The 15,300-nt window shown below is 48.4% G+C and overlaps 2 protein-coding genes across 6 annotated transcripts in view; one reads left to right on the forward strand and one right to left on the reverse strand.

Moving 5' to 3' along the window:
• Window positions 1-15,300, reverse strand: part of LOC111861425 (cytochrome P450 4C1) — a 90,696-nt gene that overhangs the window by 64,167 nt on the left and 11,229 nt on the right. The window lies entirely within an intron of this gene.
• Window positions 327-9,339, forward strand: LOC111861429 (facilitated trehalose transporter Tret1-2 homolog). Of its 3 annotated transcripts, XM_023845984.2 has the most exons (4): window positions 327-584; window positions 7,078-7,207; window positions 7,279-7,566; window positions 7,640-9,339. In XM_023845984.2, the coding sequence occupies exons 2-4, from the start codon at window positions 7,126-7,128 to the stop codon at window positions 8,584-8,586; spliced, it is 1,317 nt and encodes a 438-aa protein (XP_023701752.1). In that variant the 5' UTR covers window positions 327-584; window positions 7,078-7,125; the 3' UTR covers window positions 8,587-9,339. The 3 variants fall into 3 exon arrangements, with proteins under 3 accessions (XP_023701752.1, XP_023701750.1, XP_023701751.1); XM_023845982.2 differs by lacking the exon at window positions 327-584 and having other exon boundaries at window positions 5,667-7,207; XM_023845983.2 differs by lacking the exon at window positions 327-584 and having other exon boundaries at window positions 5,667-7,207; window positions 7,324-7,566.

Consider the following 15,300-nt stretch of genomic DNA (forward strand, 5'->3'; position numbering starts at 1 on the left):
GTCCGAGACATGAAGCTGACCACTCACTTCCAAGTAGTGCCGAGGTCAATAAAATGTGGATCTATACATCCACTCCCCCATACGCCTTTGTGCTACTATCTGGTGCAATGTTCGCGTAAGTTCTTCCATATGGGGCTATAAGTGTGAATGTGTGTCATTCATGTGTAGGTCATGTTTACTGATTCTATAAATGAGATAGGAGCATTTCCAATTCTTACAATATCCATTGTATCCAGTGTGGCTCCACACGTGTGTCCCCTGCTTGCTATGCAGTTTGCATATCCGGAAATGCTCCTGTTATTTCTGATGGCGCGATGTGCTCTTTGTATCTGCTATGAATGTTCTTCCCGTTTGGTGGACAGTCTAGGTATTTCATCTGGCTCATTCTGTTCTCTCCACAGCGTTCGGACAGTCTGTACGGGGGACTGCTTCTACGGGACAACCACTCACCTCCACAAAGTGCCAAGCAACGGAATGCGCGGCGCTGTATCTCCACTCCCCTCTACATATGCATTGCGCTGTGCATAATAAAGCACAGAGACGACCTTGCCCTTACAGTCGGATAATCACTGAATTGCGCCTTGGTGAGTACATAGGAGGGAAAGTCTGTCAATGGGTAACAAACGGAAGTAAAACCGCTGTAATGAATGCAATACGTTTTCTATGTGTATCACTAGGTAGCGGCACAGTCCAGTTTCATGACAATCTAGGTACCAGATGCGCATGTGCTTGTGCAACGGCTGGTTTCAGTAGTCAACATGGCGACCGTGCTTGAGGGTATAATACCGAAGATCAGCATTCTGTTGTGTGTTTTTTGTGGGTAAAACGACTCGATGCAAAAGATATTAATAATGAAATGTTTCCTGCTTACGGTGGGAAGTGTTTGCCGCGTTGAGCGGTTCACAACTGGGTCGAGAAATTCTCTCAAGGACGTTAGAAATTCGGAAATGATGTCCGGCCAAGTGCGGAAGTGGCTGAGACAACAGTCTGAAGACTTCTATGCTGTGGGTTTCGGCGCACTGGTAAAGCGACGGGACAAGTGTATAAGTGTTTATGGGGGGTATTCCATGAAAATGAACGTTTTCCCAGATTCAAACATCAAATGTTTTACTTCTTATATCCATTTGTGACCTCTTTACTGACTCTCCCTCGCATAGGCAGGCAGACGGTTGTGGCTTAAACTGAGGTATAATCAGTATCCTCTCGTTTGGCTGAAAAGGTTCGAGGAAACCACGAGGAACCTCAGGAATAGGTAGACGGCCACGGTCGAGGAGCTGAAACAGGAACTTCCTAAAGATAAAGCAGGACGGAGCCTTTCGATAGCAGCCATGTGAATGTGGCGGCTAGGATTTTAAGACTGTGTCTAAATGCCTCTGAGTGCGCGTCATCCTCATACAGTGACGTAATAGTGACGTCATAATTAGTTACAGAATTCTATTTCCAGCAGACAATAGGAACCCGAGTTGCTGTTGAACTCTCAGGAATTTCCCCCTCTCCCCACCCAAAGTTGTCCACTGACGAGCCCTCAAAGTTCAAGAACTCTTACATAATCGTACCAAACCGTAATGGCACTGAACCTTCGTCAGCTGATGCGCGATTACATGCAGATAGGAACTGCCAGTGTACTCACGTGATTCACTGAATCTTGTCTCTTAAGCAACTGTTACCGGCATCAACTGCCTGGACATACTGCAACCATGGCTAATGCCACACGTGCAGGAAAATGGCGAGCACAACACGGAGCCCTGGCCGGCCTGTTCGTTTCGCAGTGAACAGGCAGCCGCTCTGTTGGAATTTCTTGTACCACTCACGAACTATTTTGTCCGTAGGTGGTTCTGTGAGGTATTTGGTCTGAAACTGCCGCTGCACCATCACAATTGACTCAGTTTTGGCAAATTCCGGGACACAGAACCCGTTCTTATTACCCTGTCCTCGCCATGTTTCGTCACGACTGCCCCCTAGCGGTGAAATCTGCAAGTACGCCATAGCGCGTATTACCGAAACAAACTTGGAGAGATTCTCTACCTGATCGGCTCCTCCCTACTGCGTGTGCCTTGGTTGTTGCGCTGCCGGGTCCGGAAGTTCCAGATGGAACGTGTAGACCTCAAAAGATTCTGACGATGGTGCATGCTGTACAGAACTATAAGGCTTACTTTGGACTTTATCCATCGTCTGGTATATATAAGACAAAAAACCACAACGTTTCGGAGACTGGATATGTCTCCGTCCTTAGGTGGATGGGGCAGGGTACACCTACTAAATTTGGCGCGTTAGAAAGAGCTAGACTCAAGATTACGTGTACACCGTTTTCATAGCGCGGGCTGATTGGACAACTTCCTGCTAAAGCGATGGGCCACTGCCGCGCGCTCGGTGCACCTAGTGCGCGCTGTTTACTTCATTCCTTAATTATTAATGAAGTATAGTAATTACCATTGTATTCATCATCACAATATGTTCAAAATGTCTGCCCTCTGCTGTGAAACATGTCTGAATTATTTTAAACAGATTTCGGGAACCTTGTTGCTGAATGTTTCTATTTTAGAGCCTCCAGGTCATGTGGATTGTTGGCATACACAAATAAAAATCACAGGGTTTAGGGGGCCACAAACCCTTCCTAATAATTCTATCGTCCCCATTTAATTCTCCAAACTCACCGCGTAATGCTCGGATGGTTTCCTTAGCTGTGTGTGTTGCATAAAATAACTGAATCTTTCTTCTGCAAGAGCCAAATTAACGTAAAATGGATTGGGTATTTCGTTGCTGTATTGTTCAGCACCAACGGTTCCTTCACAAAATGTCGGTCCAATGATACGGTTTGTGCTAATCGCACACCATTGCCTGTTTCTTGGTCGTAAAGGGGAAGTTGAATTAGGTTTCACTGCTCCGGTACCTGCGGTTTTGTGAATTAACATATCCCGAGAGATTAAAATTAGACTCATCTATGAAAAATTACAAAACCTCACTCTCTTTTTCACAATGCACAAGTTTATTCCAGGAACATCGGTAATTTTATAGGGCGGTTATGCACCCGTTCAGTTGCTGTCCAGGCACTGCCTACTGAAGCACCGCTGCCTTGTGCTAATCCCGCCAAGATTTTCGAGGAGAATTTTCTAATCCATGACCGATGTCGTCAAGTTCTTCCTCAGTTAGAACACGATTTCTTTTTAACGGCTGTCAATTACAATACCGTTGGTTCGAACTTTCTTCACTAATTTGGAAATTGCATCTCCAGACGGACATGCCATGTCGGGAAATATATGGCGAAATTTTCTCCTGCACGATTTGTATGAGTTTCTTTTCAAATAACAATCATAAATGAAAATTCTTTGCCCTAAATTGTATCTCACACGAGCCACAAATACACAGGACAGAGCAGAATAGAAAGAAACTTCTGTTACATTCGATGGTGTAACACTGACTCACTGATCAGGTGAGCACCGAATGAATGACCTTCAGTTTGCCGGGGAATCCCGTAATGTCCTCCGACACAACGTTCTGAAAGCTCCCTGGACGTCCAATAAGCCTGCACAATGAACGCTCGGTGTGTGCGTATATATCAGAAACACTTATCATAATGGGTACTGCCACAGGGTTATAAATTATTGTTTTCGCTTTATGTGACACTGTATGTAATGTGACATTAGAGTGCAGGTCCTGTATTTTGTAAGTTTTATCTGGTTCACGAGCGTATTCCGACAAATTGAAATAAGCACTTTTCCTGGCCTTGAGGTTGTAATGCGTTACTTAAGTGCGGAAAGCCGGAATGTGCCTAAGGAACACCCGTTGTTTCCTTGTTTGCAAGACATGTTATGTCTTTACAGGCGATCCTGCAGCCACATGACCTTCCGCTGAACAGATCGGTCCTGTGGGAAACAAAGCAGTGGTGCTTGAAGCTTCAGGGAGTCCCGAAGCCTACGACATGAGATGGTCAGGGCTTCATGGCAACCAAGTCTACTTTCCGGGCTAAGTTCCACAGAGTTTATCTCGTGAGCAGAGAAGTGTTTGCTCTTCGACGAACGGAGGTTTGCAAGGACATGCTTAGGGAACTTCTAGGCCCCTTCCAAAACTTGCTGTCATCTCGGCTTAGTCTGTCGGTTTGGGCATAGATCACTTATATCAGACTTAACTGCAGGGCAGCTTAGCGGTACCTGTTTCATAAGCAAACATCTCTTCCCCCGCAATCCGATCCGCACTGCACCCATGAGTGCCGCCATTTTGTTTCCTACGGACGAGGAACCAGACTCACGTTCATGCGGCTTTGTATTACACGCTCCGACCGCAGTGGCGCCACGTTCATAAGCAGTTGGAATTCTTCGGCTTCAACGGGCTGGGGTAGATACCTAACTTCCCTTCTCCTTTGCCGGAACCCATAATTCGACGACAGATATTAATGATTTATGTGTGAAGATTCTCTGAGGTTGCGTCATATCAGACAATGACGTAAATCGTTACGTCGTCATCTAGAAAGTTACTGGATTCTGCTTTAAATATGAAAGAGGACTCAACATCGCCATATCGGAGGTCATGTTGGGCAGAAGGTTGCCCACTTGCAGTACGGTGTACCCAAAGGAACACAATGAACCAGTACAGCGAGGCAGAACTAGATCGTGGCGCGACATAGCGTAACCGAGCGGGTTCAGCGAACGCGGGAGTAAACCGTTTACTTTGCCGACTGAGCGGCCGCCCCCACACCCACACCGCGCACAAAATTCCATCTGTGGACTCCGGCCAGCTGCAGTCAATGCCACCCACACCTCGCTCCCAGGACCGTGGAGTAAAGAACGCCTCACACGGCACGTCACTCCCTCCGCAGGGAGGGCGGACCGCGATAAGATACCGGCAATGTGTCCCTCCACAGGACTGCCTCACCTCTAGTGTATCTTTACCTGTCCAGCACTCAGCATGTCCCATCGCAGGGTGAGTGAGGCGTTCTTTACTTTCTTGTGATGCTAGGCGATACAGCGCCGGATGGTGGCGTGGTCGGTGATGGTTAATCGGTAGGAATTTGCAAGCAATCCATCGCGGCCTAATCGGGACGGCATTCCGGAATTCGCCTCGAGGGACTGGGAAAGACCATGAAAAAATCTCAGTCAGTGTAGTCTCTGTCCCGGCCGAGAGTCGAACCGAGCACCTACCAAATCCATTGCCGCTATGCCAACCTGCTCAGTGCGATTCTTATGAATGTTCTTGGTTATTTAAGAAACGCGAATTATTTGCTCAGAGTATACGGTTATGCGATGCGCTGACGCCGTCGGAACGGATTGGGGAGGAAGCGGTCCTCACATGATCAAGGCAGTGAGAAATCCCACGAAATCACTGCTTTAGGATAGTCAGCCCCAGTTCAGATTCGAACTGGTTATCTCTGGAACATCTGCGAAAGTCGTTACCACCAGGGTAATCTGCCTGCTACTTTGCCAACCAAGCTTTCTTATTTGCAGTGAAATGTTCTCTGTGCTTATGGTACGCCTTATTCACAACCACGTAACTAGGAAATGAACGCGCAGAATAACAGATCTGGTCGCTTGGCTCAGTTCAGTTTAACCCTTTCAAGACCAGTGGTTACTATATGTACCAGTTGCTTTAACATAATAAAACTCTGTCCAAATGTCTATCTGTGTGTTCCGTATGGTTCTCACAATAAACAGCGACTGTTTCCCTAACAGCATTAACCGGTTGGGCTTTGTAGCGGAGAAGTGATGTGTTTCCTGTGAGGTACGGACTGAATTCTTATATTACTTAGAAGAAATGAAGCCTTTAAATATCATCTCTCGCCAGAGAGGATGTTACATAAGAACTATTATCGCAGGGTTTCAGCTGAAAAAATCTCTGGTCGTGGATCTCCAGGGGCTTGACGCCATGACGAAGTGATTGGCCTAAAGTAATTCCGACTTTGACGTAAGTCTTGAAAGGGTTAACTGCCTCGAAACGTTAAGAACAGACGTGTTTCAATGCGTCTCTACAGGACTTCTCCTTCACTGCGACACAAGCGGACACAACAAAAGTGTACATTCCGTCACTGCCGTTCGATTTGAACCAAAATGTGAATATGTAGACAAAGGTTGGTAAAACTGCCTCAGTATCAGTTTTCCTGCAAGCCTGCTCAACAGTTCTCGAGTTGTTACGGCAAAGCAGAGGTGAATTCTTGGAACTTTTCGTTGCGAAAGCACTAAAACCCAGGATAGTTACCCGAACTATCAGTTCAGTTTAACCCCTTAAAGCCCAGTGGTTACTATATGCTCCCCAGAGCAAGAGGAACAGCGAGTGGCTCCCTTGTTGGCTGTCTCATCCGATTCCTATGCAATTGCTATTCAAGAAGACTGTGACGCCGTATAGACCGACAGAAGGAATGTAGATCTACTGTCTCCATCTTCAGGATGGCGGAGAAAGTCAAATAAGCAACCAGTAAGAAGCAAGTTGGTTTTCTATCCTGAGGATTAAGCAAATAAGTTCTTGTGAAGTGTCGGCGAAGTTCTACCAGGCACGTAGGTTCATGTGCTTCCGAGAATAGCGTTCTGGCTCGTCGAGTGTCATGAATTGGAAAGGATTTGAAAGGAAGTGGCATGGCCTGCCTGACATATCCCTGGTACTTGCTTTGATACACTGAGTAGCACCTCGAGGCAGCTGGTGTCCTGAACACAATTCTAGGGCTCAACGCAGCAGACTGCAAAGGCCTAATCAGTTGACGAGAACATGCGCGCATTCGTAAACTGGGCACTACATTCAGTGACTGATCACCTTCAAGCCCCGGCCGCTTTATCCCCGGCACCCCACAGACGGGATAGACGCTGTGTCGAACGAAGAAATCTCCTTTCTGGCAGAAATAGAACTCAGATTACTTTGTCATGTGTCATCTCTCCCATGCGTGCTGTATGTCCCACCAATCTCAACCCTTGGTTTGTACCCGTCCGTCTGTAATCGCAGTCGTCACACCGACTACCTCATCCGAGACTTCCCGTAGTTTTCTCTAGTCCCTCCAGGATAATGCCTGGGTTTGAAATACGCCATGGCCACTTCCTTCCTAGTCCACCACTGGGCCTCCAGCCATCGGACGCTGCATCGGCTCTTTGCTTCTTACAGCAATTCATAGTCGGCGCCGTGGCCACGTTGGCGACCGTCACAGCGGGCATGACGCTCGGGTACTCCGCCGTGACGCTCCCAGCCATGCAGACGGCAGATCGCGTGTCGGAGGAGCAGGCTTCTTGGATAGGTGAGTGTTGCACGCCACTGGGCATATACTCAAATTGTTCGAACACCACTGACTCTCTGCTCGTTTTAAAGCGTCCCTATCTACCATCGCCACACCCATTGGGTGCCTCCTGACAGGGGTGCTCCTGGACTGCCTGGGGCGCAGACGCACTCTGATGCTGGTCAACGCGCCCGCAGTTGTTGGCTGGATCCTAATCGCTACGGCACTCCACAGCGAGCCCTGGCTCCTGTACCAGGTGTACGCGGGTCGACTCCTGACAGGGGTCGCCACAGGCATGTCCAGCTCGCCCGCTACCGTGTACGTCAGCGAAGTGGCAGACAAGTCGCTCCGAGGCATGATGGTCACGTGGTCGTCAGTGGGTGAGTGCGCCACCGTCTGGTGCCACAACTGGCCGGTTTCAATGCGCCGACGTAACAGCCTCTTTTGTTCCAGGAATCTCCCTCGGCATCCTGTTGGTCTACGTCATTGGGTACCTCTTTCCGGACAACTGGCGCCTGGTCGCAGGCATCACCACTTGCTTTCCCGTCGCCTCTGTCATCGCGACGTGGTTCCTGCTGCCCGAGAGTCCTGTGTGGCTCGTGTCGCGGGGCAGGATTGAGGAAGCACAAACCTCCATGAGACTAATTCGAAGCGTACCCGAGGATACCAGCCTCTCGGAGAGCTTGCAGCAGGAGTTGGACGTCGCGTTGGCGCGCGAGGACCAACAGGACAGCTGGAAGGACACGCTCGGCTTCCTGAAGAGACCCGAGGCCTACAAGCCGCTTCTCGTCATGAACGCGTTCTTCTTCTTCCAGCAGTTCTCTGGAATTTTCGTCGTCGTGTTCTATGCCGTCAGCATAGTGCAGGAGACGGGGTCACACTTGGACGGCTACCTGGCAACAGTGCTCATAGGAGTGAGCCGCTTGGCTACAACCGTGGCCATCAGCGTCGCGTCCAGACGGTGCGGACGCAGAGCTCTGTGCAACGCGTCTGGGCTGGGCATGACGCTGTCCATATGGGCGCTGGCCCTGTACCTCACGCTGGCCCATGACGGCACCGTGAGCCGCGGTATGTACGGATGGTGGCCGATCACGTCCCTTGTGCTCTACATTCTGACGAGCACTGTGGGCTTTCTCACGCTACCCTGGGCCATGATCGGAGAGGTGTTCCCCGCCAGAATACGGGGCCCAGCTTGCGGAGTCACTACCTGCTTGGCCTACTTGTTCAGCTTCGTCACCCTGAAGCTGTATCCCGAGATGAAGCTCCTGTGGGGCAACCACGGGCTCTTCACGTTCTACACCGCCATGGCGCTGGCCGGCACCGCCTGCATGTATGCGTGTCTGCCCGAGACGCGAGGCCGGTCGCTGGCCCAAATCGAGGACCACTTCAGGGGACTGTAGTAGGATATGAGGGTTAAGTAACATAGTCGCTATCATGGGCTCATTTCACGTGCGTCAGCTGGAGAGCCGGAAACACATTTTAACAAATCTTCGAACGAGAGTTATTCCTTTGGTGGTACCCCAAATTCTTTGGCTCTGCTCTGGACTTGAGGGTCGTACAGCGGTGACCAGTAGGGCTGTCTTTGATGCTCTCCTGCTTTGCTTACGTAGTCTACACGGCGTTACATCCCACAAGATCCTAAACTTCCTACCTTCAATTTTCTTACAACCAGTAACACTAATGTGGCGGGCGCGCGGACTTGTGAGGTGACAGCCATTACCGCAGTTACCGCCACACGGCAACCGTGGTAACGACGATGACAAAGTCCAAGCAAGCACTGCAAAAAACTTGAGGAGAGTATGAAAATTCACTGCGCAATAGGTCGCTGTTTCACAACTCTGTTGTTGTTCTGTTATGTGTTTGTTTGTCCGCAATAGATACCGAGCAGATAAGATAACCCGCTGCTGAAGTTCCCACTTCAAGTGGGTTGCCACATAGCTGATGGAAGTCCATCGTGGCAGAGCGCCCTTCTGGGTCCCTGTGTGACGTAAGGCAGTCAGGAAGGGCACTTATTCCGCGAGAATGTAAATACAGCGAGGAATAACATAGGAGTGCTCCCACAGGTCACTATAGAAAGTGCAGCAAAAACACAAATTAAACACAAAGTTAATAGAGAGTCCGTCGAGTGTAACAATTTGTAGGTCACTTTTTTATTATTATTTCTACCTTACATGTTTCGGTTTGACACAACCATCATCAGAGGAACTTGCTATAATTATGGAAACACTGTCGCTGTTTTTTGATGTTCACAATTATGTTTGTCGTGTGGACGCTGCTACGATATGTTGACGTGTAAAAGCACAAAACATGCTAAGATAGTTGAGTACACTCTCAAGTTCTCACTTTTCATCCAAACCTATTTTTAAGTTAAAATATTTGATATAAAATGCTGAACTCCTCCTTGTTAATTCATCCCGAAGATGGGAGACGTCAGCTTGAGGTTGTATAGCTGCAAAGATATTATATCACTTAGGATTTTATATATTATTATATATATTGTTTAATGTTGTATTTGATTCTTGCTTACCTTATGGTTTGATATGTTCCTGTGTGCTGTGTGCTGTGTACTGCAGTAGGAATACTACATCTAATGTTTTTATAGCCTTGTGTAATAATAATAATAAAATAATAATAAAAAAGTGACCTACAAATTGTTACACTCGACGGACTCTCTATTAACTTTGTGATTGATAATGTAACGGACCAAAATGAAACAATTCAAAATACACAAATTAAACTACATACAGAGCGTCCACAAAGCCTCCAGCTAAATATTTGTTTATTTTTATTGATCTTAGTGGGGCGAGGCTGAGTCCACTTGCTACTGCGGCCACTTCTGGCCTGTCGTACCAGCCTCAGATGATAGGTGAGGGTGATTGTGCAGCAATTGGTGGACTGAAGATTAGCAGGGGAAACCGAAGTACTCGGAGAAAACCTGCTCCAGTGCCATTTTGTCCATCACAAATGCCACATGACCTGATCCGGGTTCTAACCCGTGTGATAATCTCAAGTGGAAGGTGGCAATTAGGAAAGAATAAAGAAAGGTTAAGTTGACGCCATGACGGTGTATGTGGGGCTGGAGGTATAGCTCCACCATTCTCTACCTCGTCATTCGATGGAGGTGTGTGATCAGCTCCACACCCCGTCAGCTTTACCCCAGGGAAGAAATTGGGTGGCACTAGAGTACGTCGAGTCTCTGCAGAGAAGTGAAAAATCTCTTGTTCCTGCCTAGAATAGAACCTTGACCGTCCAGCCAGTAGCCCGTCTCTATACCGACTGAGCTATTCCGGCTCCTACAGTGAGCAAGTAAATAGGTAAGACAATGAATGATCTATTTCGCAAAGCATGGCCTGAGAGAGGTCTTCTATTATCTGTATACAAGTACATTTGTAAATATTAACTAAGATGTATAGTATATTGTTTTATAACTGCAAATAGAGTGGGCCTATGTAAACCAAGCGAGGACCTTGCTATCGTGCAATGCCGACGGTGCCCGTCTAATGGTCGGACTTGTGGCCATGAGCAGCACAACTGGCTCACTGCTGGGGAACCACGAACTGCGAAGAAAAATTCCCTTTTTGTCTATTTCCGGAGCAAGACGGGTAGTGAAGGGGTGTACAGGTGTGGATCCTGCGGCAAACCCACCATCTCCCTACATTCCTTGAAATTCATTATCGTGACCCATCAGGGCCCCCGTTACATTAGGAGCCCTTTCCATGGGGCTGCTTGCTACATAAGTGGTAGATCCGAAAGGCTTGCCCTAATCCTGTACTTTATAATATTTGAGCCTAACGTGTTTAACCATGCACGTCAAGAGGTAGACTGCGTCCACTAGCATATGTAATCTACTATTCATTATGGTGTGACGAATATGACCATTGCTAGGCAACGGTTCGATATACATGTTACAGTGAACACGCGACAACAGGAGCTATATTCTCTGTGGACCTTGCTACAGGTTACATAACAATTCTGACAACCGAAGAGGAGTTTTCTATGTGGTCCGCGCCATGGCCATTGCTAGGCAATGAACCTGTAAACACTAGATCCCAAAAAGAAGGGTGTTCTCTATATAGTCCGTGCAGCGGCTATACAACGAGTGTCTATTTGTAACTAGATTAGATTGTTGTACCCCGTGTTCTATCAGGATTATGTGTTTCTTTGTTATGTCTGTACTTTATTTATTTTGTTATTAAATTTTCTATATTGTTATCTGAGCCCAACATATCACTGTAGCTCCACCACATAGCTGGGGGGAAGCGTGCGAACACAGCAGCAGGGCCAGCGGCGATGGGCTGCTCCTTCCTTCTTCACGGCTCTCGTAATGAGTAGCTTTTGAGTGAAGAAGGGGAAGGGGGCGGTTCAGTGTGGCCAATGTAACTAAACAATGCAATCATCAATCTAATCCCACTGACTCCATTTGTCACGTGAATGAGTGATGTTAGACGGGGTTTGGATTGGTAATCGTATATGACCAGTGCGGTGAGTGCCGTAACTTCAACCAGTTGCTCCACTTCTACATGGAAGATTCACTTTAGTATTATCATACCACTTCCGCCGAGTCGCCTTGAGACTCGTCCAGCGGGCTCTTGTGGACGGCACCATTTTCATGATGTCCGTCAGTCTCGCTGTCAACGTTAAACAGTAGCTAGCCGCTAGCATGGATCAGACTCCTTGTTGAAGAGCTGACAGTCGCTCAGCTGGCCAAAGAATTCGCCCCCTCTTGTGGAAACCGCAAGTTCATTGCCGCATTCACAAGAGCCCGCCACTAGACACTATCCCATGCTAGGAGAATCCAGTTCGCACTCCCCCACACAGTTATTCTTGAAAACAAATTTTAATATTATCCTCCCATATACCCCTGTGTGCTCCATGAGCTCTCTCACATTCAGATTTGCCTGCTGAAGTACATAAGACTTTTACTGACTGTCATGCGTGCTTCAAGTCTCGCCCATCTCCTCCTCCTTGTTCGATCAGCCTAATGGCATGGGCGTGGAGGAGATCTCTCCACCCCTTCGTCACCTCCTCCCTCACCCTGAGTCTACGTCCGCCCGCCACTATGGCAGACCAAGTTTCAGACCCACACCGCACAGCGGGGCTATGCATTCCCATCTTCACGCACTCACTTTAGACTAGAAATTTCCATCTCTTGCTGGGTCTTGCAAGTGTCGCTCCTCCACAACATGATGTGGGAACTGCCCACATTCAAGCAAGTGTGACAACGCGAGCTTCATTGCTTAGCAACGACGAGTAAAATCGGTTGCTAGGCAAAGCCTACAACAATACGGACAGTGACATGTTTTCTATGTCCTGTCGATATGCAGATTGGGGGGGGGGTCCCCATAATAGCCATCAGCCATTCAGTAAACCGTAGCTAATCCGAGGAAATTTGGGGGGGGGTCTTTAATACGAGTATAAGTAGTGTTGACTGCGACGTACTTTGCCAGAATACACACAACAACTTCGCACAGATGAGCATACAGCCAACTACACAAGATATTCTCCATACCAGCAGAAGAACAGGACCATCATTATGCTCATGTGTTTACACAACAAGACTTATAATTAATTCTAACTATTACTGACTACTTGTTATTAACAAACATAACATATTTTAATTGGGGTCACGCGGTAGCGTAGTTGGTTGAGGCACTATGCTACAAGCCGGAAGGTCGCGGGTTCAAGTCCCGATGAGGTCATTGGATTGTTTTCAGTTGAACTCATCCTTCCAGCCGCACTATGGCGCTGGGGTCGACTCAGCCTCTAACAGAAATGAGTACCAGGAACTAATTAAATAATTTTCCTGGGGAGTAAAGCGCGGCCGGCGCGTAAGGCAGACAACTTCACCGCCATCTTTGAGCCGACTGTCTAGTTAATGTGGGACCCTCAACATCTCACAACCCTATGGGCCTTCACGGTCTGTTGCAGGGATAGCTTTACTTTTTACTCACGCTGTCAGTTGCTCAGCTTAATATAAAAGGCTGTGGAAGGAAGCGGTCGTGGCCTATCGTCTGTGCTCATTCAAACGCAGCCGCTGTATCAGTGTCAGTTTGCACTCCTCTCCTAAGGAAGGAAGTCGCTACAGCATCTAGGCTAGAGGTCTGACGACACGTAGATCGGGGTTCGAGTCTCAGCAGAGGCAGATATGTGTCCAGACCCATTCGGGACAGCTTCGCATTCCGTGGGTACTCTACTGGAGACCGTATCCCCTGGGGTAACACGGCCGGGGCGTGAGGCCAAGGTTAAGGATGCCTGGAGCTATGCCTCCACTCCCCCATGCTGCTTAAATAAACACAGGCACAACAGACCACTGCAGTCCAAGGCCTCCAGTTTTCCGCGTTTCGGATTCTGGTTTGTGTGGACACTGCATATGACCCCCCACACGGGGGATCGGCTCTTCGCGAACACCCTGGCAGCACACGACAAGAGAAACAGAAAAATGCGGACATGCTTTCGAAGTAAAACCCATGTATCAAGTGTTGGAGCGGCAGAGGTCAGTAGTCGGCTTAGCCGGCCGTGCTTTGAGCTCGCGCCGCGCGCAGCGCCACTGTCAACTCCGTTGTCTCTGCTTCAGGTCGTGCGCAGGAAGAGGCTGGAACATGGTCTGAAGTCGAACGGTAAGTGGAGGCTGCTGTGATTTCGGGTAGAGCGGGTAGAGAGACCCAGTGCGTGTCTGTCCTCTGACACTGTCTCTCCTGCTGACAGAGGGCAGCACCTCCAGGAAGGTGTTAATCGACCACTTGCTGGAGCTGACCGGAAAGAGACTGGACGACCAGCAGCTCAAGGACGAGGTCACAACCATGATAGCAGCGGTGCGTGGGCTTTTGTTTCACACCAATTTAGATTTTAAATATTTGGCTGTAGTGTTGCGTACTTGGAGTAGCCCACAACCGTTCCCTTCAAAATTCTTTACTAACGCTTGGCGCTCCAAAGTCCAGACAGAGAGATCTTCGGTACTGAGGTCCTTGCACCCTACCCTCCGAGACTGAGGCGATACATGTCTTCGCGCCCAGACGAGAGGGGTCACAAATGATATTGCGGGGCAAATAACCCGCAGAAGGTCTCGAAATAACAAACTTACATCACGGAATAATTTCGCAATGAAAACGAGAACTGGCGAGTGCATGGCTCGGGGACTGCGGAGGTAAAGGGGGGTTCCCTCCGCCTGGAGACACAGGCCGACAAGAATGTTGCAGCCAGCGCGAACCGGGCAGTGAGTCGTCCAACAGGCAAGTGTTGCGGAGTACACGGTTCCCCAAAATTTCGTTATTACTTTGGGGCCTTCTCCGAGTTATTTACCCTGATGAAGAGTACTTCGTTACACTTATAAAGAATTCAAGTAACTTAAAATTAAAGTTTTAACAAACTGGGCCGAAATGAAAACTAAAATCAACTCAGGCCTCATTATACGCATGCTTCATCCAGGAAGACTTGTAAAGGCAATAGCATTCCAGTTGACAGTAAATGTACGAGCAGTCTGATGGTGTCCGCTAGACGAAATCATGTAGTGATGATAAGAAACTGTATGGAATTAGTTCATTTGCATGAAATGGCAGTGCAAACGGAACTTTTCCTACGCATCAATCAAGAAAACGTACCATAACCGCCCCCCCCCACACACACACATTTCCTATCGCGCATGTGGCCTCAGCAGTGCTCATTAGCCTGGGTGTCGTGGGAAGGAGATCACATTAGGGATTTATGGTAAACTGTGAGCTTTGTGGCTCTGTCAGTGCAGTGACTAGGCTAGACGGACTTCTGCACAGCGTCCAGTGGATACCGGTGTAACATGGCCACCTCCCGTCCAGAGATAGCGTTAAGAATGCAATCAGCTGTACTTCTGCACAGCGTCCAGTGGATACCGGTGTAACATGGCCACCTCCCTTCCAGGAACAGTGTTAAGAATGCAATCAGCTGTACTTCTGCACAGCGTCCAGTGGATACCGGTGTAACGCGGCCACCTCCCTTCCATGGACAGCGTTAAGAATGCAATCAGCTGTACTTCTGCACAGCGTCCAGTGGATACCGGTGTAACATGGCCACCTCCCTTCCAGGGACAGCGTTAAGAATGCAATCAGCTGTACTTCTGCGCAGACACCAGTGGATACCGGTGA

Source organism: Cryptotermes secundus, unplaced genomic scaffold, assembly GCF_002891405.2.
Source record: "Cryptotermes secundus unplaced genomic scaffold, Csec_1.0 scaffold693, whole genome shotgun sequence".
NCBI lineage: Eukaryota > Metazoa > Arthropoda > Insecta > Blattodea > Kalotermitidae > Cryptotermes > Cryptotermes secundus.

Coding starts and splice junctions, on each gene's coding strand:
- LOC111861429 (XM_023845982.2), top strand. CDS start 6,982: ATGCCTGGGTTTGAAATACGCCATGGCCACTTCCTTCCTAGTCCACCA. Junction 7,208..7,278: donor GGAGCAGGCTTCTTGGATAG/GTGAGTGTTGCA, acceptor CTCGTTTTAAAG/CGTCCCTATCTACCATCGCC. Junction 7,567..7,639: donor GGTCACGTGGTCGTCAGTGG/GTGAGTGCGCCA, acceptor CTTTTGTTCCAG/GAATCTCCCTCGGCATCCTG.